The 26,441-nt window shown below is 43.3% G+C and overlaps 1 protein-coding gene across 11 annotated transcripts in view; it reads left to right on the plus strand.

Annotated features, from left to right (window-relative positions):
- PHACTR1 (phosphatase and actin regulator 1) overlaps positions 1-26,441 on the plus strand; it is a 515,267-nt gene that overhangs the window by 402,753 nt on the left and 86,073 nt on the right. For all 11 annotated transcript variants that reach the window (XR_005722669.1, XR_005722671.1, XR_005722673.1 and 8 more), the window contains one exon: positions 16,154-16,234. Coding sequence is in view for 5 of the 11 variants with exons in the window: in XM_040249267.1 (XP_040105201.1) it covers positions 16,154-16,234 (81 nt within the window). In the remaining 6 variants the exon portion in view is untranslated. The remainder of the gene's footprint in view (positions 1-16,153; positions 16,235-26,441) is intronic.

Consider the following 26,441-nt stretch of genomic DNA (forward strand, 5'->3'; position numbering starts at 1 on the left):
TTGGCCTGTGTGCATGGTTGAGGTCAGCTGGATTCCTGGCAGGACCACAGCGATCAAACACCATCCGCTCACTCACTCAAGCTGAGATGGTACTACATATGTGCATCCTAAGTCATTTCAGTCGTGTCCAACTTTTTGCAACCCTATGGACTATAGCCCACCAGGCTCCTCTGTCCATGGGATTCTCCAGGCAAAAGATACTGGAACCCTCCTCCAGGGGATCTTCCTGACCCAGGGATTGAACCGGCATCTCTTATGTCTCCCACTCTGGCAGACTGGTTCTTCACCACTAGTGCCACCTGGGAAGCCCGAGATGGTACTAACGATCATTAAATCTGAATTCTAGGGGACTTTCCTGGCGGTCCAGGAGCTAAGACTCCACGCTGCTAATGCAGGGGGCCAGAGTTTGATCCCTGGTCAGGGAACTGGATCCCTCATGCTGCAAGTAAGAGTTTGCATGCCACAACTAAGACCCGGTGCAGCCAATTAATAAAATAAAAATAAATAATAAAAAATAAATTGCTGCCCTGGTCCAGACATTTCCTCAAATCAGCTCATCATTGAGAGTCAATCCCTAGAAATGAGAAACTGCTAGACAGTGTTATGTAGGAAAAAGGATCCACGCATGATGTCATAAAGAATCATCCCCAAGCAGAGAAGGAAATTGAATTCTGCTGTTTTCATTGGTGAATTAAAGGTTGCTCGTTTGTCAGCTTTCACTGTGCATATAACAGTTACTTCCAAAGGAGTGCAAAAATACCCATCAGAAACAAAACTCAGAAGTTGCAACCACAAAAGATGAATGGAGAGCTGAGCATTCATTTAAGGGCACACCGTGCTGCTGTCACATCTCACTGCCTTGTCATTACGGGGGGGACTAATGGCGTCTGTAAGAACAAGCAGAGCCTCAGGGAGAGCTCTGAATAGCCCCATGCTTCTGGACCTTTACTCTTCATTGCATTTATTTTGAGATTTCTTCTTTTGGCAGTGTTTATGTTTTTCAATTTTTCCACTTGCTGCCTGGGTAAATGTTCAGTTCACACACCTGCTATTCAGATATTCTGGGATTTTTTTTTTTTTTAAGGGAATAGTAGCTAGCTACTGAAGGTTGATTTTTTTTTCTCCTCCTAATACAGATGAATAATTCTCTTCTCCTATTTGAAGGTCATGCCTATTTGGCCACATTGTTTTTATCATTATCTGGTGAATGCTTGGAAAAAGGATAGCCAAACTGTTTGTTTCTGGGTGAAGCATCTTACCTTGCAAGAGGACAAGATTGAAATGGAAATGAAAAAGTACGTTTGGTGCGCAGAAAAGGAAAGGAGAGTCCTAAGTTACTTGGACTTTCTCTTAGATTTGCAAGGTTTTATTATTTAATACATGTGATTATTAAACATTTCTTCTTCATGAGCATTTCTGTTTTGCTTTGGCATAAAAGTCTTTATGTAACTCAGTTTTTCAAGGACATAGCAAACCACACATTTCTTACCTGTATAGTTCTCTCCATCAGAAGTGATCAATGAGAAGTAACTGAGTCAAGGCTGACTTTCCTAAACATGAACATCGTTTATTGTACTCATATCAAAGAAAAGAGTGAAATGATAAATTTTTGTGTGACCCTGTATTTCCTTTGACTGGTTTAACTTCTTCCTAAAGTTCAATGGGATCCTAAAAACAATCATAGTTTATTGAGTTTTATGTGCAAGACCGGATGCTTTGTCTTCTTTTGTGAAACCTCATCTGGTGACAATTAAATCACAGCTAAGCTTTAATAAGATGATTTGAGAAATGATCTTACAAGCGACAAAGTTTTGGCCAGAAATGAGAGAATGTTACATCTTTTATTCTTTATGTATGCACTGTAGCCTATCTGTACACGGTTGTTTATTTATGGATAGTCTGGATAAGTTGGCAGGCATATTCCTGGCTTTGAGAGCCTTAGATGGGTAGTATAATACCACACTTAAGCTTTCACACACTAGAATCATGCAGCTTGGGTTCAAGTGCAGTTTTTCACCTTGGGCAAGTTGCTTAACATCTTTATCTGCAAAATAGTGATAATAGTCCAAAGTCTCTAGAGTTGTTGTGAGACTTACAATAAAGTACTACATGGAAATGAGTAGTTCCTAATATTATACAGTGTGAGGGTTACCATGGCAATGGAAAGGAGAAATCGAGTCTTCATAAAAATATCCCTTTCAGGCAAAATATTCATCTGAATAGACATTTGACATAACTATACATAGTATTTTCAAAATTTTTGTTCAAAAATGTTGACTTTAATTCTGACTAGATAATAAGAACAAATGAAAGCCCTCTATCTAACACTGTCGTCTCTGTCTTAGAAAGCATTAGAGAAGGAAGATTTACATCTCAACACTGCCTTCTGGAAACTTCATTGCATCCGAGTTGATCAGACCATGAGTGGAAAAACAAGCAGGGAAGTAGGCAAACCGATTTCCATTAACTTGGCACTACACAGCCCTTTGAACAAATGCCTTCTTATCTTTTAGGTAACAGGTGGTTGCTGGGGGTATTACTGTTCTGGGCAGAATTTCAGATTTCCTTCTTCAGTGCTTTGGGCAGCACTCTTCAATCATAAAGCGATCAATAATAATTAGGTGTCTGAAATAAAATACAGTATAGCATTACGCTCCCTGCATCCGGAAGAGAAACTCACTTAACTAACTCGAAATCAATGGATTTTCTTTTTATTCCTGGGAGGGCAAGGGAAGTGTTAGAGGTAGCAGAGAACCCGGTGGAAAAGTGAATTGTAGCTTTGGAGAAGGAAATGGCAACCCACTCATGTTCTTGCCTGGAGAATCCCAGGGACGGGGGGAGCCTGGTGGGCTGCAGTCTGTGGGGTCGCACAGAGCTGGACACGACTGAAGTGACTTAGCTTAGCTTACACAATCAAAAAAAAAAAATTAGATGTTAGGACATACTTCCCTCTGAGTAATAGAAACAAACCCTAAAGCATCAAACCTTTATTTTCTAACATAAATACTTTCATTCTGCTGCATTCTCGATCACCGTTGGGCCACCTCTTTCACATTTAATGAAAAAGGTTCCTTATAGTGGGTGATCTATAGGTGAAAGAATGAAGTGAAGGTTGTAAACAGGGCTTAACATACATTATTTTTCAGATCTTAGTTTTAAATGGAGAAAGAATTATTTCTGCTGTGTCTTATAAATCTCAGAAGACAAAACTGATGGTTATTCTGTTACAATTTGCTCTGAACTTTTCCTCTGTAAATTGGAGTAGAGCCAGAGAGAGCACATGGAATCTACAAACTGTAACAAACTTTCCTTAGCGCCCTCCCCAGAGCTTTGAGCCTGAGCCTGGCAGTTCAGTTCAGTTCAGTCGCTCAGTGGTGTCCGACTCTTTGCAACCCCATGAATTGCAACACGCCAGGCCTCCCTGTCCATCACCAACTCCCAGAGTTCACTCAGACTCGCATCCATCGAGTCAGTGATGCCATCCAGCCATCTCATCCTCTGTCGTCCCCTTCTCCTCCTGACCCCAATCCCTCCCAGCATCAATCTTTTCCAGTGAGTCAGCTCTTCGCATGAGGTGGCCAAAGTACTGCAGTTTCAGCTTTAGCATCATTCCTTCCAAAGACATCCCAGGGCTGATCTCCTTCAGAATGGACTGGTTGGATCTCCTTGCAGTCCAAGGGACTCTCAAGAGTCTTCTCCAACACCACAGTTCAAAAGCATCAATTCTTTGGCACTCAGCCTTCTTCACAGTCCAACTCTCACATCCATACATTGCAACGCTCCCCTAAATTCCTTCTTACATGTTGCTTCCAGGATGGACCTCAAGAATGCTTCTAAGTCGCTTCACTCATGTCCAATCCTGTGCGACCCCATAGACAGCAGCCCACCAGGCTCCCCCATCCCTGGGATTCTCCAGGCAAGAACACTGGAGTGGGTTGCCTTGTCCTTCTCCAAGAGTACATGGACCTCAAGAATAGTCTACCCTATTTTCAAAAACCTGAATTCTTGGTTCTGCAAAACTACTCACCTCTAAAACTTTCTGTCAGCTTTCTTCCCCCCAAAACTTAAGGTCTCTCTCCTGCTGTCCAGATACTGGAAGGCATTAAGAGAAATCATTCTGTGTTGATATCTGAACTATTTAAAGAAATGACTAGGAAAGAACTTGTGACTTTTATTGTCTTACGATCATCTTTTCTTTCTAGTCTGCTGGCCAGCTGTATAATTGCATTATATGCTGTCTAGGGTTCTTATTCCCCTTCAGAGACTATTGGATCAGTAAAAAGAGAAGCAGAGTTAGTAAGAAGGTCCTTTGAATGTTTTTGCTTTGGAAAATAAAACGTACATTGAGAAAATTCATTAAACCTCAATGTATAGTTTAACAGATGGTTTTAAAGCGAACGGCATATAACTGCTGCCAAGTCTGTGTGTGTGTGTGTGTGTGTGTGTGTGTGTGTGTGTGTGTGTGTGTGTATATATATATATATATATAGAGAGAGAGAGAGAGCTAGAGAGACAGCATGTGGGAATCTCTTAATGCGCCTTCTGGTTGCAGGTTTCCTTCCCATCAAAGGTGGTCACTGTCCTGTATTTTCATCATGTCTTTCTTTGTAGTTTTGAAGTTTAGAGAACATACATCTCTAAACCATACATTTAGTTTTTCCAGCATTTGAACTTTATGTAAATGGAATCACAGTATGTGTGTTCGTTTGTCTTACTCTTTTAACTCAGCATTACTTGTAGGATTCATTCATTTTTGTGTGTTAACTTTTTATTTTGAGAATTTTCCAACATGAGAGAATCATATGATGATATCATTGTACAATTGTGTAGTGATACAGCCATCACCTAAGAGTTACTAAGATATGGCCATATTCATGGTTTTTTTAAATCAAAATAAATGACAGACATCTCTAATCATTCATCTCTAAAAACTCAGGAAAATCTCCTATATCACTCCAAGACCATTATCATAGGTAGCAAAACTAATAGTAATTCCCTAATATCATCTAGAACTTCCGTGGTGGCTCAGATGGTGAAGAATCTGCCTGCGATGGGGGAGACCTGGGTTCACTCCCTGAGTTGGGAAAATCCCCTGGAGGAGGGCATGGCAACCCACTCCAGTATTCTTGCCTGAAGAATCCCCATGGACAGAGGAGCCTGGCGGGCTACAGTCCATGGGGTCACAAAGAGTCAGACATGACTGAGCAACTAACCACAACACGATACCATCTAATATTCACATTTTCCCAACTGACTCCCCCAAACACTTTTATAGCTAGTTTGTTCAAACCAGGATCCAAATCAAGATCCATGAGAAACGTGCTGTTAACAACACAACTTACAGCTTAAAAACAAGCTTGTGATCCTTTTTCTCCTACACTTCATGCGTAGATAAGGCTCTGGTGGGGCCTGGCTGCAGGCACTTCTCCCACAGTAAAGAGGAAAATAAATGGCCTCATCTGTGCTAATGACATGTCCAACTTTCATGCTCTTTGACTCCAGAGGAAATTATACTGTCTACATTACTGTCAGAAAACCAATTATGTCCAAAGCCAAGCTGTTATTTTGGGCTTTCCTGGTGGCTCAGATGGTAAAGCATCTGTCTGCAATGCAGGAGACCCGGGTTCGATCCCTGGGTTGGGAAGATCCCCTGGAGAAGGAAATGGCAGCCCACTCCAGTATTCTTGCCTGGAAAATCTCATGGACAGCAGAACCTGGTAGGCTACTGTCCATGGGGTCGCAAAGAGTTGGACACGACTGAGCGACTTCACTTTAATATGGAGCTGATCAAGGCTGTGTCTAGTCTTTACTTATTTGGGGGATGGATAGTGGGCTGCCCATCCAGGGAGACCGCTGGAATACAGATGTCTCCCAACTGAAATTCCCACCAGGACCACAAGACAAACAGGTGGATGGCTGGTCACTCTGCTCCGTTCGGATCTTTCTGGTTGGTCACGCCTTGCTCATTTTATATGGCAGGACTTCAGGTTTTCAATTCTGTTTGACTCAAACTTTGACCAGAAAGGTCTTTGTAAAAGATCTTGGCCCCTCTGTGTCCCTGCTGTGTTGGAAGAGCTGACCTCCCTGGCTCCTTTTTACAAGATACGCTTCCTGCAACCTAGCATTTATTTTAATTTTTTTCATATTTATTTATTTGGCGGCATTGGGTCCCAGCTGTGGCATGAAGGGTCTTCGTTGCATCATGGGTGGTCCTTCGCTGCGGCTCAGGCTCTCTGGTTGTGGCACACAGGTCAGTTGCCTCTTGGCATGTGGGATCTTAGTCCCCTGCATGCATGCTCAGTCGAGTCTGACTCTTTGTGACCCCATGGACTGCAGCCTTCCAGGCTCCTCTGTCTACGGGATTATCCTAGCAGGAATACTGGAGGGGGTTGCCATGTCCTCCTCTAGGGCATCTTCCTGACCCAGGGATCGCACCTGGGGCTCCTGCACTGGCAGGTAAAATCTTTACCACTAAGCCACCTGGGAAACCCCTTAGTTTCCCTACCAGGGATCAAACCCACATCCGCTGCCTTGGAAGGTGGATTCTTAACCCCTGGACCACCAGGGAAGTCCCAGCCTGACATTTAGATTGGTGTTTCCCAAAAGATTTTCCTCAGAATAAAAGTCCCCATGGTCCTCTATGAAAGGGTTATATTGTCAAATGAATTTGAAAGAAACACTGGCTTAAACTGGTTTCTGTAGGTCCTCTCCTGCTAATGAATACAGTGGTTCTCTAGTGGTACCTGGCATTTCCCAAAATTACTGTCCTCAAACCCTTTCCGCAGAGCATCTCGGGGGGTTACTATTCTGCAGAACAGACTGTGGGAAGTGCTGATCTAGATGACTTGGGTGTGATCACAAGCAACAGGAAACAAATAATCTCATCTCCTGCCTCACGGGCTGTGAAGAGTTTATCTAAGCTAGCTACCAGCTAAGTACAGTGGGTGGGTTGCCGTACTGGAAATTAGGAACTTCATTCACGTACTCAGTCCACTTGCACCGTCGCTGAAGTTCACATTGTAACAATGGGGGGAAATACGGAGCTATGCTTATGTGATGAAGACACTGAACTGTTAGTTTCTACCCTTTAGGTGGGATTTCCACATGCTTTCGATTTTTAGAGGGAAAAGAGTTTTCAACAGTGCCTCTGTTTTGTTTTGTTTTGTTTTTAATTTATTGAACTGTAATTGATTTACAATGTTGTGTTGATTTCTGCTGTACAACAAAGTGATTCATTTATATATATATTATGTATATATACAACATATACAATATACATAATATATATATTCATTTATTTATATATATATATATACACACACACACACATTCTTTTTCATGTTCTTTTCCTCTGTGATTTATCACAGGGTATTGAATTTACTTGTGCTATACAGTAAGACCTTGTTGTTCAGTCTCTGATATTGATCATTTGATATTAATTATGAAATATTTTAAAAGATGTTTTTCATCTTGAATTAGGTTCAGTAAGTTTTTCTTTGGATAATCAATGGAAAAACCTTCTTGCCTAGTGACTCTACACTTAGCAAAATGTTTAGATATGCATAGGATTCCTGAAATCATCTGAGTTGGTAAAAATTTGGTGCTTACACAGATTGCTTCTAGATTAACAGAAGTTCTTGAATGTGTTTATCATACCATTCTGTCTAAAACTAAGCATTTAGGATTGAATTTTTTTTACTTCTTTCTTCAACACGGCATTTAGATTGACATGCGTGCCCAGTTGTATCCAACTCCTTGCAACCCATGAAATGTATACCACACTCCTCTTACCATGGAATTTTTCAGGCAAGAATACTGGAGTGGGTTGCCATTTCCTACTCCACTTAGATCAACAGTGTTGTTGCTTTTCTCATTTGTCTTATGAAATAAGAGATAAATGGCATTGGCTCTCTAATCTTTTGAAATGGAAGACTTCTGGGTTTATTCTGTTCCTCCAAATCTTTGCTTTTCTTTCTTCTCTTGTATATATTGTTTGTATGCACTTAACTTGGAGAGTCTCTTCATCTTAAAGAAGATGGAAATAATATAAACGTGGGTTCATTGTTTCGTGTTGGGTTTTTCTAGTCTGTAGTTGTTACATCATATTAATAATCCTCCTCTTATGATGTCATATGGGAAGTATAGGTAGACTCCAGGTTCCAGAGGCTCTTTCCATTTGTTAGTTGTAGATCTCTAGCCTAAATTCACTTTCACTGAAGTTGTCAAATTTTAAAGGGATAAAGGCTACAGATTTTCCTGGATTAACCAAGAAGTTCAGTCAGGTTTTCCCACACCATCTTACGGAAAAACCCAAATGAACTTTTTGGCCAACCCAATACTTGGCAGGCTGACTATTTTAACCACTGAAGGCATGAGGCTCCGCAGTAAGCTACTGTAGATTTCATCATTTATCAATTGTTTTTTCCCCTTCAAACTTCTATCCCATACAGAGTGTAATTTAAGGAAGTTGTGCAGAGAATTCAACAAAGATAGATTATCCTAGAGAAATATATGAATAGCTCCCTGCCCTGGTACTCTGAGAAGAAGCAGATGACTAAAAAGAATTGATATTGCTTTTTTTCCCCATTTCCTCATTTTATGAAATATAAGAGTTTCTTTCTTCCATCAGTACTGGAGCACATCAAAAGCACCCTCTGCCCAGTAAGTCTAGTGATACATACTAGAAAAATTCTTATGCCTGTTCATGTGGATGCCTGAACAGATATAATCACAGTGGCAATGTTTATAGGCCCAAAAAGGTGAAGCAACTTAAACTTCCTTCAGTTTCAGATGGTGAAATAAGTTCTGCCACTTCAGTTCAGTCACTAAGTCATGTTCAACTCTTTGCAACCCCATGGACTGCAGCACTCCAGGCCTCCCTGTACTTCACCAGTTTGCGGAGCTTGCTCAAACTCATGTCCATCAAATCGGTGATGCCATCCAACCATCTCATCCTCTGTCGTCCCCTTCTCCTCCTGCCTTCAATCTTTCCTAGCATCAGGGTCTTTTCCAATGAGTCAGTTCTTTGCGTTAGGTGGCCAAAGTATTGACGTTTCAGCTTCAACATCAGTCCTTCCAATGAATATTCAGGACTGATTTCCTTTAGGATGGACTGGTTGGATCTCCTTGCAGCCCAAGGGATTCTCAAGAGTCTTTTTCAACACCACAGTTCAAAAGCATCAATTCTTCGGCGCTCAGCTTTCTTTATAGTCCAACTCTCACATCCATGCATGACCACTGGAGAAACCATAGCCTTGACTAGATGGACCTTTGTTGGCAAAGTAATGTCTCTGCTTTTTGATATGCTGTCTAGGTTGGTCATAGCTTTTCTTCAAAGGAGCAAGAGTCTTTTAATTTCATGACTATAATCACCATCTGCAGTGATTTTGGAGCCCAAAAAATAAAGTCTGTCACTATTTCCCCATTTATTTGCCACGAAGTGATGGGACCAGACGCATGATCTTAGTTTTCTGAATGTTGAGTTTTAAGCCAAATTTTTCACTCTCCTCTTTCACTTTCATCAAGAGGCTCTTTAGTTTCTCTTCGCTTTCTGTCATAAAGGTGGTGTCATCTGCATATCTGAAGTTACTGGTATTTCGGCAATCTTGATTCCAGCTTGTGCTTCATTCAGCCCAGTGTTTCTCATGATGTACTCTGCATATAAGTTAAATAAGCAGGGTGACAATATACAGCCTTGACGTACTCCTTTCCTATTTGCAACCAGTCCGTTGTTCCATGTCCAGTTCTAACTGTTGCTTCCTGACCTGCATACAGATTTCTCAAGTATTCTCATGGTATTCCCATGTCTTTAAGAATTGTCCACAGTTTGTTGTGGTCCACACAGTCAAAGGCTTTAGCCTAGTCAATAAAGCAGAAATAGATGTTTTTCTGGAACTCTCTTGCTTTTTCCATGATCCAGCGGATGTTGGCAATTTGATCTCTGGTTCGTCTGCCTTTTCTAAAACAAGCTTGAACATCTGGAAGTTCATGGTTCATGTACTGTTGAAGCCTGGCTTGCAGAATTTTGAGCATTACTTTGCTAGCGTGTGAGATGAGTGCAATTGTGCGGTAGTTTGAGCATTCTTTGGCATTGTCTTTCTTTGGGATTGGAATTGATGTTTTCCAGTCCTGTGGCCACTACTGAGTTTTCCAAATTTGTTGGCATATTGAGTGCAGCACTTTCACAGCATCATCTTTTAGGACTTGAAATGGCTTAACTGGAATTCCATCACCTCCACTAGCTTCATTGGTAGTGATGCTTCCTAAGGCCCACTTGACTTCACATTCCAGGATGTCTTGCTCTAGGTTGGTGATCACACCATCGCGATTATCTGGATCATGAAGAGCTTTTTTGTACAGTTCTTCTGTGTATCCTTGCCACCTCTTCTTAATATCTTCTGCTTCTGTTAGGTCCAGACCATTTCTGTCCTTTATTGAGCCCATCTTTGCATGAAATGTTCCCTTGGTATCTCTAATTTTCTTGAAGAGATCTCTAGTCGTTCCCCATTCTGTTGTTTTCCTCTATTTCTTTGCATTGGTCGCTGAGGAAGGCTTTCTTTTCTTGCTATTCTTTGGAACTCTGCATTCAAATGAGTATATCTTTCCTTTTCTCCTTTGCCTTTCACTTCTCTTCTATTCACAGCTATTTGTAAGGCCTCCTAAGACAACCGTTTTGCCTTTTTACATTTCTTTTCCTTGGGGATGATCTTGATCCCTGCCTCTTGTAAAGTGTCACGAACCTCCGTCCATAGTTCTTCAGACACTCTATCTATCAGATCTAATCCCTTGAATCTATTTGTTACTTCCAGTGTATAAGCGTAAGGGATTTGATTTAGGTCCTACCTGACTGGTCTAGTGGTTTTCCCTACTTTCTTCAATTTAAGTCTGAATTTGGCACTTAGATCCATGTAATGGTAGGCAGTACTCAAAAAGAATGAGGTGTTTTCTGTATGTACCAACGGGAAGATTTCCAAAACATATTCATAAATGAGAGGAGAAAAAAAGAGTTGTGGAATAATGTGAGCAGAATGCACCCATTTGTGGTTTTAAAAACGGTATTTATATAGTTTGGGAGTGTGTGGAAATGGAGCGGAGAGAGACAGAGGAAAGAGAGAAGGACATTACCAAAGAAAGGCAGTGGTGAGAGGTGATGAGCTGGGTGTTTAGAAGGAGGGACAATGAAAAAGAAGTTTGTTTTCTATTTCTTAAATTATTTACTGTTAAAATGCTTCATCTATTTCCATAAATTTTCAAAAAATTTGTGTGCACATGCAGAAAATAAAAAGAGAATGTTCTAGCTATTTTTAACAAATTTATCCAGCCCAGGCATTCACTAAGCAAGAACAAGCCCTTCCAAAATGCCAGTTTTAATTCTTTGATGTCAAAGAAGCATAGGATTCCTTGGCTTAGCACAAATCCAAATGTATAGGGAAACTGAAAAAATTAATTGGAGGTGATGGGGAACTGGCTTTTAGTAAACATAGCATAAACTGCAGTACTGGCTCAAAAAAAAGTTTACAAAAGTGATTAAAACTGCTGTCATTCCGTTACCAGAGTTGGTCTCTGGGCTTTGATGGAATTTACTGTTGAGAGTCCTTTTTTCACCAGGCTTCCTATTTATAAAGCTTTCACTCAATTGTAAACAGACTTCCGAGCAATAGAGTGGAACATAAAGCTGTGGAAAAAAATAACCTTAGTTTTTTACCTTTGTTTACAAACCAGTGCAATGATAGGTATGTTTTTAAATGTAGGTTTTCTTGTTATTCAGATATAGTGAAGCCAGCAGATCGAGACGATTGCCATTGAAAAGAGTTTGTTATCCTCACAGCTTGCAAGAGAAAGGGCATGCCAGGCCGTGGATGGCCAAAGCGGGTTGTTCAGGAAACAGAAAGAATGGGAGGAAAAGGTGGGCACGAGCCTTTTTTCGTGGTTTCCACAAGAAGCAATGGGCAGGACAGGGTAAATGGGCTTACCTGGCTGGTTTGACTCATTGTAGTGGACTCTGGGGCTTAAGGAGTGTCTCCAGTTGTCTGGTACCTGGCCCTGTGGTGAATAGGGCAGAGGAAGAGTGGCCTATTTTCCGTGATAACTCTGTGAAGGAGGTGGTTGAGGGTGGGGCTCTGGATAGGTCGGTTTGCATGGGAAAGGCAGGCTCCCCATGAGGGCCCAACTCTAGGATCAGCGTGGCCCCAAGATGTCAACAGATCAAAAAAATGGAAAATAAAAAGACGTGGCCAATAGATGTTGATAAAGGTGCAAGAATAACTATGCTTTTCAAGGTTTCCTGGATAACTTTTACATTAATATTTTATTTAATGACAAGCTTAGAGATCCTTCCTTAGATGGGCTAACCTTTTCATATGTTTTTGGGAGCTGTATTGGGTACAGTAATTGAGAAGTCCTTCTCTCACTCATTTCAGGCAAGAAAGAGGGGATATGTGAAGCTTTTTAAAAAGTGTTTGGATCTACTCTTCTAATTCTTTGTTGGTCTATAAAAGCCAATCAGTCATTTCCCCCCTTTTCCTCCTTAGGCTGTTTCATATGTTGGTGTGGAATTTTAGACTGGATATCACTGCTTTAGCATTTGCACATTTGCTTGTTGATGCAACTTTATTTTGGTGTCTCAGTTGCCACAGGACTATCTTGAAAGCCTTTTACAGTGTTTTACATTTACTGCATTACTGCAGCCCAGAGATTTGGTTCTTTTCTGAAGAGCCAAGGATTTGCATTGTTGCTACCTAACGTATATTTTCATTTTGGCGGGGGAAGTCAGCTTCCGGCTTTTTCTGGTTTGGTTCTATTGTGTTAGAGGTTAAAATAATTGGTTTTAGAAATTCACCTTTATGTGCCCGTGCTCATGCTCAATTGCTGAGTCGTGTCTGACTCTCTGCGTCACTGGGGACTGTAGTCCACCAGGCTCCTCTGTCCGTGAGATTTTCTGGCAAGAATACTGGAGTGGATTGCCATTTCCTCCTCCAGGGAATCTTCCCAACCCAGGGATCAAACCCGGGTCTCCTGTGTCACAGGTAGATTCTTTACCACTGAGCCACTGGGGAAGCCCCTTCACCTTTATATCTTTAGATATCTTCACCATATATCTTTAGATATATGCTGTATATCTAATCCTTGTATTTTAATGCTGCCCTCTTGTTTACTGTGGGCAAAAGTTTAATTTAATCATCTGCTTAGATTTGCTATTTTTGTTTTTAACTGATGTTTTTGCTCTTGTGGTCACTATTTTTTTTTTTTCATTTAACAACTTCATGTTTATCTTCAGCATCTTTGTGTAGCTACCGTCATCTTCTGCCCAGACTTCTGCAATCATCCAGTAACTGGCCTCCATCCAGTCTGTCCTCCGTGCTGAAGTGGACTTGGTCTGTCAAATAACTCAAACCCGATCAGTTTCTTCACATTTCCCTTAGAAGAACGTGGTCAGGGCCCTGCATGGCCCAGTGCCCCCTGCCCCTCTGACTGCCATTTCAAACCATCATCCTCCAACTGGTATTGGCTGTGCAGTCACACTGACTTCCTCTCTGCTTGCTCTGTCTGGAGTGTTTTCCACTTCCTCCCCAACTGCCCTGCGCTAAGATAACATACATTCAGCTTTCAGACCCAACTTGGGGGTCTCTTCCTGAGAAAAGCCTTCTCTAATTCCCCAGTTGTTGCTGTTGTTCAGGCACTCAGTCATGTCCGACTCTTTTGCAGCCCCATCGGCTGTGACCCGCCAGGCTCTGCTGTCTGTGGGATTTCCTAGGCAAGTATACTAGAGTGGGTTGCCATTTCCTTCTCCAGGGGATCTTCCCAACTCAGGGGTTGAACCCGAGTGTCCTGCATTGGCAGGCGGGTTCTTTACTGCTGAGCCACCAGGGAAGCCCCAACTCCCCCGTGGAGGAAGTTATTTAGCATATGCTCTGATGGAAGTATGTCTTCTTTTGAGGCCCATCTCAGTTTGCAGTCATGGATGAGGTGGCGTCTCCTTTGATGACCAAATCGCACCTTAGCCTGTGATCTCTGGGAGGGAGGGGCTGTCCCTCTGCTTACCAGCATCCGCAGCCCCGATGGAGTCCCTTGCACTGTGGGCAGCTGGTCCTCAGTTGTTGACTGAGTGTGGAGAGACAGCTGAGGTCCAGATAACAGCGGTTGGCCTGAGAGCATCCATATTCTGCTGGTGCTGGAGCTCTCGGACCTCCGTGTCCAGGGCTCTGCCCGCCTACCTGCAGATCCTTCGTTTCTGTCTGTGCCTCTGCTTCACCCGCTTTACTCCACGGTTTTGAAAAGCCCCTGGGAAACTTGTTTTGTTGAAGGGAAATCTGTTCATTTACATGGTTCAGGACAGGACGACACTTCTTTATTCCTCCGGAAGGTCGCTAATAAACTTTTACCTTGAAAACCCCCACTTCATCTTGCCTATTCAGTCTTTCCTACTGTGCTGCTGAGCAAATGTTTTTTAAAATCAGGCAGAACTTTCTGACCTAATGGCACACACTTCTCTTCCCCTTCCCCGGGCATCCCCCTTCTGCACGAGAGCTCTTTCTGCCCTCTTCCCACCATATCTTGTCCTTTGGTTCAGGACATAAAACTCCTTCACCTCCCAAAGCGAACACTGCTCGATAGTTTCCCCACTCGCTTCTAACCCTTATCCTTCCATACAGCCTTCCTGCCCTCACTTCTGGGGGCTATAGGTTTATATACATCCATCTTCTTCTTAATATGTTCTCAGTAAGCTGTCTGCCAGGGCTAACATTTATTTTTCCTTCTCATACCACTGGATTCATGGTAATCTAAGGGAGGGCGTTAGAATACATTTTTAAAATAAGTTTCAAAATGGATCATCAGGGATTTTCGGTCCTGATATGCTTGAGGATAACCCAGAGAGCTTTTTACTGTCATATAGTTGTTGGGCCCCAGGCTGGACCTGTTCAATGGTGGCAGAGGAGGCATCAGTGTCTTTCCAGACTGGCAGAATGACTTGGTAAAGATCGGACAGCTAGTGGGTAACAGAGTTCAATCATAATTCTTGTTTCCTTGCTTTCTTTCTAGTCTTACTCATATATTTTTTGCATTAAATTCTATTGAGACTTGTGTGTGTTTAATTAAACTGTATCTAAATTTATCTGCTTAAAATTGTTTTCATATTTTATAACTGATGTTTCTGACCCCCTGCCCCTGCCCCCTGGATGACTGTGTAACCAAAGCAGGCAAAGAATCTCAAGCTGATCGAAGGGACCACAACCACTTCTCACTTCCTCCTCTCAGTGCTTCCTGGATGTCAGTGCTGGAATAGCTTTGTTTCCTCTACAGGCCCTACCAATCCCCCCCCCCCCGTCCTGCCTGGAGCCACTGGCCTGCCCTGTGTGCCGCCCCCTCCCCCTTCCCCACTCATGGGCTCTGTTCCCAGTTGACTTGCCCTCCATCACACCACTGATCCAAGGAAATGCTTCCTCTTCCCTCCCCCAGCCCCTACTTGCCTGAGCAGTTGGCTCAGGTGAGTGGTTGGGTCCTCGTAGAGAGACATTTGGGAACTGAACCATTCCTTTATTCCTCGCTTGGAGCCGAGAGAGACGGGTGGGTGTCCCTTGGAGGTCTTCCCCCACCCCTTCAGTCTCTCCTTGGGTACCTGGGTACCAATCCAGGGAGCTTTAGAAGAGATGTTTTCATACCATCTTTTAATAGTTGAGAAGCGACTAAATCCTCAAGAAGACAATAAGACATGATCTGTATGAACTAGGTAATTAAAAGAGGAACCCCTTTTGAGGAATCCCTTTCTGAGGAAAGGTCACACTCTAGAAGATGCTGTGTGATGCAGAAGTGAAACCAAGGATGAAGTTAGCGTTTCTGGCTTCCCAGTGTGGTTCTGAGAGGTGGTTGAGCTGCCCTGTGGTACAGTTTCCTCAACCATATATCATGATTAAATAAAGTGAAGTGAAAACACCTGCATCATAGGTAATTGGATTGTTTTGAAGATGAAATGAAATAAGCAGATTAAGATGCTGATCATAGTAGCTGTTCACTGGTATCATTAGCTTACATTAGCCAAGTATGACTTACAGAACCTTTCCCATACATTATATTTTAGTACATCTTAAAATATGCCTTTTTTTTTTAATGGTCTTTGTTACCGACTCACACCTGCTTCTCTGTGTTTTGCTTACAGCCCTGGAAAGGAAAATATCCATGAGACAAAGCAGAGAAGAGCTGATAAAACGAGGGGTCTTGAAGGAAATCTATGACAAAGGTAAGGGGACCACTCCAGGCTCCATGGGCCAGAAAGAAGCCATGCTTGGAATCTGTGTGTGTGTGTTTCTCAGAGTAGGATTTCGTTCTCTACATTGCTTTGTCAGAGTTTGAACCTGTAAAACTCCAGACACTTCTGGAGAGATCAGAGAATGGAGCTGACAGCGCTGAAGTGATTGGTATTGTCACGAAGGTGAACCCTCCCTTTTTCTCAGCTTTGGAATCAAACCTCGGGATGCTAAGAAAAGTGATGGGGCCCCAGGAATGGTGTCAGTACTGGGGGTGAGCCTGTTGGTGTCTGAACACACACAGCTGGGGTGAATTTAATTGCTTCGGTTCTTTCAGGCACCAGGGATTCCCAAGACAAATGTTAAAAATCCACAAGCGTCTAGAATATCCCGAACAGCTTTTTTTGGGCAGTTCATCTCCCAGGACTAGGAGAATCAAAGTGGAGAAAATGATAAAATATAAATGTACACGTAAGAGATTTCAAATGATAATATTTACAATGATTACAAATGCTCTGTGAATGTGTCCACAAGTGTTCGCCAGTCATTTATCATGTGTCTTTTGCTGGTTGAACTACTGCCTTTAAATACAAAGCTACACAGTGGTTTACACAGCGTATTAACTAGTCATCACCGGCCCCCCGCCAACCCTTCTCCTTCCTCTCCACCCTTCCCCTCATCACCCGTCACTTAAAGCTTTATGAGCAATGTTCTTTAGTCTCTGTGCTCTGCTTAGTTGCTCAGTCGTGTCTGACTCTTTGCAACCCCACGGACTGATGCCCACCAGGTCCCTCTGTGGGATTTCCTAGGCAAGAATACTGGAGTAGGTTGCTGTTTCCTTCTCCTGGGTATCCTCCCGACCCAGGAATCAAACCTGCATCTCCGGCATTGGCAGGCAGATTCTTGACCTCTGAGCCACCAGGGAAGTCCTTTAGGAGAAATGACATACTCTTATTCCATCTTTGTTACGGTCGTCAGTATATACTCTTCAGGTCTTACTATTTGACGCTAGTCTTGTTTGTTGGGCCAGATTATTAAATCACACACTCTCCTTTAAAGATCCACCTTAACCATCAAAGTGATCTTGTAATTCTGACAGTTCACCACATTTTCGTAGGTCCTCTGTGTGCTGAGTGTGTGTCCTGACACCAAAAGGCAGGTGTGTTTCTAACCTGGGTGTTTTTCTCCGATTCTGCTGTCCTCAGTGAGTTGGTCCTTATTCCTCTGGTACAACTCACCTCATCACCCCTGTCATGGAGTATCCCGATGGCACTTTTAAAGTATTTTTAGAACACTTTGCCACTCTGAGATGCTGCAAGTTGTAAGGGCCTTGTATGTAATAATAAGATCTCCTAGGCAACAATTAGAGTGAAAAATCTGTGTCAATTTAGAGTGTTCTAAAACTAATGAAATAAAACCCAGTCTATTTTTAACACGTTTTAAAGTTCAATCTTTATTTTTAGCCAACTCTTAAGGGTTTTTAAAAATGAATCCGAATTAGTAAAGTTTATTGAATAAAACTAAGTTGTCATGTATCATGAATGTATTAGAAAGGCTTCTGGAATATTTTCAGTCAGGCAAACCAGGAGTTCAAGTGTACCCTGTCAACAATCATACCCACAGCCTCAAACACACACGTGATCTTCCCATGTATATTTCACTAAATACACAAAAAATCTTCACCACCACTCACTGGTAGCGTATGAAGTTGTATTATTTCAAGTTTCCTGGATTAGTTGGTGCCTCAGATGGTAAAGAATCTGCCTGCAGTGCAGAAGACCCAGGTTCAATCCCTGGGTCAGGAAGATCCCCTGGCATAGGATATGGCAACCCACTCTAGTATGTTTGCCTGGATAATTCCATGGACAGAGGAGCCTGACAGACTACCGTCCATGGGGTAGCAAAGAGTTGGACTTGACTGAATGACTAATTCTTCATTAATTATAGCCTTCTGGCACCTCATGGGTGAGGCATGCTGGCCTTCTACTTCTGAGCAAGCCATGCCAAGAGACAGTTTCTTTGGCTGATTAGGCTCTCCAGAAAAAAAAAGAATCCATAACTTTGTCACTTTTATCCAATGTCTTTCTGTTTTTGTTCAGTCGCTCAGTCATGTCCAACTCTTTGCAACCCCATGGACTGCAGCACTCCAGCCTTCCCTGTCCTTCACTATCTCCAGGAGTTTGCTCAAACTCATGTCCGTAGAGTCAGTGATGGTATCTAACCATCTAATCCTCTATTGCCTTCTTGTTTTGCCCTCAGTCTTTCCCAACATCAGAGTCTTTTCTAATGAGTTGGCTCTTTGCATCAGGTGGCCAAAGTATTGGAGCTTCAGCATCAGTCTTTGCAATGAATATTCAGGGTTGATTTCCTTTAGGAATGACTGGTTTGATCTTGCAGTCCAAGGGACTCTGAAGAGTCTTCTCCACAATTTGAAAAGCATCAATTCTTCAGCACACAGCCTTCTTTAAGGTCCCCCAAACCCACCCTTTTGTTGATCTTAACTTTCCCTCTTTCATCTCAAACTGCTTTCTCCACATTCCCTCTCCAGTGAAGATGGAAAGTGTCTGACTACAGGTATGGTATTCCACAGTCAGCATCCAAGGGCTATTACTGTCAGCACTAAAGCCTGTTCAATCCAGTTCAATGATCCCTCCCCTTCCCTCCGTTCTTCCTGCAACCTTTATGTCTCTCACTGGAAAACTTCAGGAATCCTCTGAAGGAGAGAATACATTTTATTATAGTCTTTATAATTTCCATTATGCTTAATAACTGCTGCTGCTGCTAAGGTGCTTCAGTCGTGTCCAACTCAGTGCGACCCCATAGACAGCAGCCCCACCAGGCTCCTCCATCCATGGGATTTTCCAGGCAAGAGTACTGGAGTGGGTTGCTGTTGCCTTCTCTAGCTTAATAACTGAGTTAGGGTAAATATTGCCTGAATAACTTTCTGACTTAATCAAGGAAGCCGTAGACCATTAGAGAAGACAGACCCTGATGCTGGGAAAGATAGAAGGCGGGAGGAGAAGGGGATGACAGAGGATGAGATGGTTGGATGGCATCACTGACTCAAAGGACATGAGTTTGAGTAAACTCTGGGAGATGGTTATGGACAGGGAGGCCTGGCATCCTGCAGTCCATGGGGTCGCAAAGAGCTGGACATGACTGAGCGGCTGAACTGAACTGAGACCATTAGAGCAAAAGACCCACGTTATAGGGGAAGAAATGGGGGGTGCATTGAGTCTGGGGGCTGCCAGCCCACACTAGGAGCTGCCCCAGAATTAGGAGCTGGGTCCTGTTTGAGGTCATCTCATGGCATGCGTTCGGTCACTGGCTGTGGAGAAAAGGACGGTCTGGCCCCCACCTGTCACCACAACTTCCGGTTTTATTTCTGTCTTTGTGCTTATCAGTGTCTGCTTTTTTCCATTCGGTGGTTGACTGGGCTTCCTCACTGGCCCGTAAACTCCAAGAGAACATGGACCTTGTAGGCTTGCTGCCAGACCCCCCCAAACCTCAGATAGAGAAGCTTGAGACAGGCTTTCTCATCAGAATACTTAGTGTTTGGATGATGAGAAGGGGAGAAGTAAAATTGAAAAGTAAATTGTATTTACTGTAGATTTTTCTGATAAAAGCATTGTTTTTCTTTTTTTTGTCACTGTAGATATTAATCACATGACCTTGTATTCTGTTTCATCAGCTGTTAGGAACGTGAGTCCTGAAATCATTGCTTGCATTCAGTTCTAGTTTCACTTCGCAAGAGCTGTGCAACTTTAGTCAACTTGCTGAACACCTCTGGTGCTTCTGTTTCTGTATTTGAAAGTGTGGATGATAATATAATGTGGATGACATGAGATCACATATCTGCATTAGATTGCCAAAGCTGGCATAACAAAATACCGGAGGCTGGGTGACTTAAACTACAGAAATGCGTTTCCCCATGGTTTTGGAGGCTGGAAGTCCAGGATCCGGGTGCCAGCGGGGTTGGTTTCTGCTGTGGCCGCCTGTCAGCTTGCAGACGGCTGCCAGCTCCCTGTGACCTCACGTGGTCTTCTGTGTGTGCAGTCCTGGTGTGTCTTCCTCTTTTCACAAGAAAATCAGTCCTGTTGGACCAAGGCCCACTCTTCAGACCTCATTTAACCTCATTACTTCCTTAAAAGCCTCATCTCCAAATGCAGTCCCATTGGGGGTTTGGGCTTCACATGCAAATGTGGACAGTTGGCAGGGATGGATGCAGTTCCGTCTGTAACAATGTGCAGAGTGCACTGGTGGCAGTCATTCCATAAATCCTTGAGAAATTGTTAACAAACCTCTATTGGTCATAATTTCATCATCATCATCCTATGTATTTTTTGGAACCCTTGACATTCCTCTTCTAGCTCAGGCCCCCTTCAGTGTTACGAAGGGACTTCGTAGTCCCCTTTCAGGTTCAGGAATCTTCAGCCCCCTTCACGACTGTCCTACCATGTGGGTAGCAGAGAACCCGGCCCCTCGATGTCTGATTTCATCGCCTTCTCGTCCTTCCCCTCTCGTCCTCTAAGCCTCTAAATACGTCGTTTGCTTGTCATCATCCTTCCCTTTCCTACAGCATCAGTCAGCGGCTGTGTCTGAGAGCCTAGGGAGTAAAACAGACAAACTTTGATTGCCACAACCTGAGTGAACAGCAAGGGGCCAACAGCCTTGCACTTTTCCAGGTTGTTCATTTCAGAGATAAATTTCATAGGTTTTCAGCCGTCCTTCCTCGTTGCCTGGCTGGTCAGTCCTCATTTGGCACCGAGTCTGTTAGCACCTGAGTCTGGTCATCTGGCAGCAAAGCGCTGTCCAGCACAGATTCAGTCCCTGACAGCTGCTCAGTGGTCTATAGTGACTGTCAGCCCGTCTGCCAGGGCCGGCCTGGGTTCACGCTGCAGTTACCCTGTTTTGGATATGATATTGCTAATGCGGAAAGCAGTTTATCTTTAGTAGGTGAGCTTTTCTCTTCCAGCTCTTTGTTATTGATTTTGCTTAATAATGCCTTACTTGTTTATAGAAAGTATAAAGGTAAACTGTAGGGATGTGAGAAGTGCACCTGTTTAGGCAGAGGGAACTCAGAATTACTGAGGTTTTCTTATGGCTTCCTGATGGCTCAGATGGTTAAGAATCCGCCTGCAATGCAGGAGACCCAGGTCGATCCCTGGGTCAGGAAGATCTCCTGGAAAAGGGAATAGCAAGCCAGTCCGGTATTCTTGCCTGGAGAATTCCATGGATAGGGGAGCCTAGCAGGCTACAGTCCATGCGGTCGCAAAGAGTTGAACACGACTGAGCAACTAACCCTTTGGATTATTCTGACAGTTCTCCTAGAAATTCCTTATCTTATTCTTGGTTGATTTAGTCGCTAAATTGTGTCTGACTATTGCGACCCCATGGACTGTAGCCTCCCAGGCTCCTCTGTCCATAGGACTTTCCAGGCAAGAATACTGGAGTATTCTTTTTATACTGCATATATAATACTGGAGTATAGTTTTCTTAGCAGGTTAAAATCCCCAAATGGTCACTAAATTTAAGTCAGGCAAAATGAGAGTTTGGATTGAAGAGCAGAGATTTTCTCAATATCTGTAGAAACTAGCTCAGGAATCCTTCATTTAATGGAATGCAGGTGTGATGAGCAGGAGCTACTGGATGGCTCATATTTTTTATTGGTTTCCCTATCAAATCATGGAAGTATAGAGTTCAGAAGAAAGTTTAGATAAAACTTTAAAAATCAGAAAAGTATTTGATCTCTGGATTTATCAAGGCCATATAAAAATGCAGCAAACTTTGAAAACTATGAAGAAAATTTTAAACTGTTTAATCATGACGGAGTAGGAACATAACATTTTAAATGCTTCTTCCTCCGTTTCCCACATTTCTCACAATACGGATATAGCAATTTTGTGAAAAGCGCAGCGTAAACATTACAGTGGACCATCATCAATCTGAAGAATAAAAATGTGAAACCAACTAATGATGGAAAATAACCTATCATTTTGTAGACAGCTTATTTTTAACTATTCACCAATTTCATAATCTATTTTTTTTTAATGAGAACTTAAGGGTTCTCCTAGATTCCTAGAACGTTCATTCATTCTGCAAATTGGTACTGACTCCCCACTCTGAGCCAGGTGGTCAGGTGTCAAGCTATAGCGATAACCAAAAGAGTAAAACCCTCACCTTCTCAGTTTACATTCTTCCAAAGGAGTCAGGAAATAATTAAATAAGTATATGATATCCTGTCAAGGAGTGATGAATACTCTGCAGGCAAACCAAGCAGTAGTGTAAGGAGATAAACTCAGGGTTGGGGGCATGATTTTATATCAACACAGTCATGGAGGCCCTCTGGAGGAGGTGATATTTTACACAGAGACCTAAATGCCGTGAAACAGGAGCATCGCTCCTACTGCTAACTCTAAACAACGTGTAACCTAATTCTTGGGCCCTTAAGTTGTCTTGGTTTGTACATTAAAGCCTCTGGGCTGCCTTTGCTTCTCGCTTGGTTCTCTGTAAATCCGAACATGTCACCCCCTACTCAGAGAAGTTCCAGGTTTCTCCAGCAGCCTCCCAAACCCTCTGCGATCTGCCCTCCAGCCCCTAAGTTTGCTTCAGTTCCTGGGCGGTGCCTCCTCATAACTTCCTCTTGTGACATCTCAGCTGCTTTCCAGCCCCTGCCCTCGGCACTGGCTGCACAGTCTTCCCAGCACCCTCTTCCCCGAGACATCGTTCCCATGGTTCACTGCTCTTTTACTTCTTTGCTCAGGTGCCACCTTCTCAACAAACCTTCCCTTGGAAGCTCTGGGTTTTAAATTGTTGCCTCCTCCCATAGGTCCATAGTCCCCTGACCCTGCGCCACTGTGTTCTTTCTCTCTTTTTTCCCTTCTGTCTATTATCACCTGCAGTCTATAAACTACATATATATATTGTGTTAGCCTTTTCCTCATCGGTCTCTCCACACTGAAATGTGAGCTCCACCAGGCAGGACAGGATCTCTGTCTGATTCGTTCATGGACCTTATAGGCATCCTGCTGCCTGCAGTACTGCCGGGACATAGTCGATGCTCGGTATATGTTTCCTGAAAAGAACAACAAATGCCAGCTTGAGACTGTCTGCATATATATGTGACTTGGTCTGTTCACCTGTGTTGGCAAAATCCAGAATCAGAGCTCTGATTTCCCTTGTTATTCACTGGAAGGACTGATGTTGAAGCTGAAACTCCAGTACCTTGGCCACCTGATGCGAAGAGCTGACTCATTTGAAAAGACCCTGATGCTGGGAAAGATGGAAGGTGGGAGGAGAAGGGGACGACAGAGAATGAGATGGTTGGATGGTATCACTGATTTGATGGACGTGAGTTTGAGTAAACTCCGGGAGTTGGTGATGGACAGGGAGGCCTGGAGTACTGCAGTCCATGGGGCTGCAAAGAGTTGGACACGACTGAACTGAACTGATGATACATGAAACTTTATTGCCAATTATTTAAATAGGAAACATTATCTTGGGTGTATATTCATGTATAGAAAGAAAGTGTTAGTTGCTCAGTCGTGTCTGATTATCTGATTCTTTGTGACCGTGGGATTCTCTAGGCAAGAATACCGGTTTGGGTTGCCATTCCCTCCTCCAGGGGATCTTCCCGACCCAGGGATCCAACTGAAGTCTCCTGCATTGCAGGCTGATTCTTTATCATCTGAGCTACCAAGGAAGCTCCTATATTCATGTATACGGATGCCAAATACTCTACATACAAATAGTGCCTTCTAAGTGTTACGGAGAAGAATATCCTGAAAACAGTGAGCTGTTTGGCCGTTAGTAAAATAGTGCTGATTTTTCTCAAACTTAGCAAGGATCTCATGAGGTCACCTGGCCTGGCCTGTGTTATTTTTCTAATGTGGAAATGAAGCAGCTATGGCCCAGTGAGGTTACAGCCTTGCCTAAGGGTTCAAAGCCAGTGAATGTAGACTCTGAAAAACTCTACTTAGACCTTCTGTCCTTTGTTTGGAATTTATGTTGTTGTTATCTAGTCACTAAGTCATGTCCAACTCTTTGCAACCTGATGGACTATAGCCCACCAGGCTCCTCTGTCTCTGGGATTTCCCAAGCGAGAATTCTGGAGTGGGTCACCATTTCCTTCTCCAGGAGACCTTCCCAACCCCAGAGATCAAACCTGCGTCTCCTGCGTTGGCAGGCGGATTCTTTACCACTGAGCCACTTGGGAAGCACTTGGATCTTACAGGAACACACACAAAACTTTGTAATATATTACCTATTGGTTATCAGAGGATACTGATAAGTACTGCTCCTAGTGGTTACTGCAAATGATCTCTACAAATAATCATGATGCTGTATATAAAGAACATTCAGGATAACAGTGGCAAATGGTCTGTATTTTTCAACACTGGGTTTTGCAATGAAACCTCAGTTCTATCATAGTCCTGTCATGTGCTTTGTAATGGGTGAGTGTGTTTCACTCACTCAATCAGTGAGTTTGTATCACTGATCAGAAGGAGAGAGGGAAAGAAGACCCTCTCTCTCCACGAAATGACATGCTCTTGCCCCCGTATATTACACGCATCCAGTCCCCAAATAGGAGCAAGGAGCTGGGATGTGCGGCTGTGTGCAGGGATGGAGTTGAGGCCGATGCAGTTCCCTGGTCACTAGGCGACTGCTCGCTACAGTCACACCAAGACCTGGGGGAGGAGATCCATAATCCCACCAGCGAAGAAGGAAGGGAGGGTGGGAGGGATGGGGTGTAGGGGAGGTGTGATCGTGTGCCAGTGAGAGTCTTCCCTTTCCCCTGCGTGCTGGGAATTAGCGATAACATTTCACGACAAATAAGAAAGTGCATTGAGTGTGCTTTTTCCCCCTTCATCGAGTTGGAGCAACATTTTGGAAGGTGTTATTTTTAATTATCAACACAAACAGAACCTCCTTGAAATGGATGACTCTTTCATGCGGAGTCTATATTCCCCACCCCCCACTCTCAGACACTCATGACGAAAAAGCCTGGTATTTAAATGAAAAGGTCGTCGTCTTTTAAAAATAAAAATAACAATTCTCTCCTGTATCAGAGGAGACGAATTTGTCGACTTGAGCCTTTTAAGTCTCGTTGTTTATCTGGCGTCCCAGGTGCATAGATTCTTAAAGCCGTGAAGTTTATGGGAAGTAGTGCTTTTCACAGCCTTTCCCAGGCACTGTTATTTTGTCACATTTTTAGCTGTTTCTGATGTCTCACCTAGAAATGGCATCTTCTGGAAGCTGTGATTTGGAGTAACTGTGTGAAAATGAAAAGAATGTTTACTTTGGCCTCAGTGACATAAAATCATTTATGTAGTACCTTGGCACCTAATGCAGTGGATAGCCCTAGTAGGGTAAATGGAAAGCAGATTGAATGATAAAGAATGAAGAGAAATTGTGCTCTAGATTCTCTTTCAGATATCACTGTTCTTTCGGGAAATGACTATCCCAAGTGAAAAAAATTAATAAAGTAGTTTTTATTATAGCTGTGAGCAGACGTTCCCCAGCAAGTGGATTCATCTCTTGTGTGTTTGTTGAATGAATGCTTGTGACGTTGAAGGCATCATTCTGGGCGTCATGAATACCAGGAGGGGCAAGTGAGCTCCCTTGACTAATAGAACTTACAGTCCCAGAATGAGTTCAGGTGCTTGATGGTTGCAACGAGGAAAGTACAAGGTGTTTCAGGGGTGGGGTGTCTTGGACGCGTTATCCAGGCCTGGAGACTCAGGGATAGCATCTTGGAAGGCTTGATGTCTTAGAGGAAACCTGAAGGATGGTGAGGATTGTCATGGAGAAGGTGGGATGCGTTGGGGGAATGTTCTAAGTAGAGGGACCCACACATGAGGAGGCACAGGTTGGGGATAATGCAAGAGAGAGCATGTCTGTATGATCGGGGGAGTTGGGGCAGAGCTTACAGGCAGGAAAATGACGTTAGCTGCTTGTTCTTTGTCCCGAGAGCAACGTGGCGTTCTGGAAGGGTTTTCTGCGTGATCGGATATGCAGCCCCATCACTGAGCCTACAGGGGAGAAGGACTTGGAGGGAGACCAAGGCATGAGTCAGGGAGTCCAGCTAGGGGACTGTCGCTGGGATTTGGATGATGTGATGGCAGATGAGCAAGAATGAGGGTAATAGGAATGGGAGAAGGGGGAGGAGAGGCTGGAGAATTATAGGAGGTGGAGATGGAG

The sequence above is a fragment of the Oryx dammah genome, unplaced genomic scaffold (assembly GCF_014754425.2).
Source record: "Oryx dammah isolate SB20612 unplaced genomic scaffold, SCBI_Odam_1.1 HiC_scaffold_11, whole genome shotgun sequence".
NCBI classification, from domain to species: Eukaryota; Metazoa; Chordata; class Mammalia; order Artiodactyla; family Bovidae; genus Oryx; species Oryx dammah.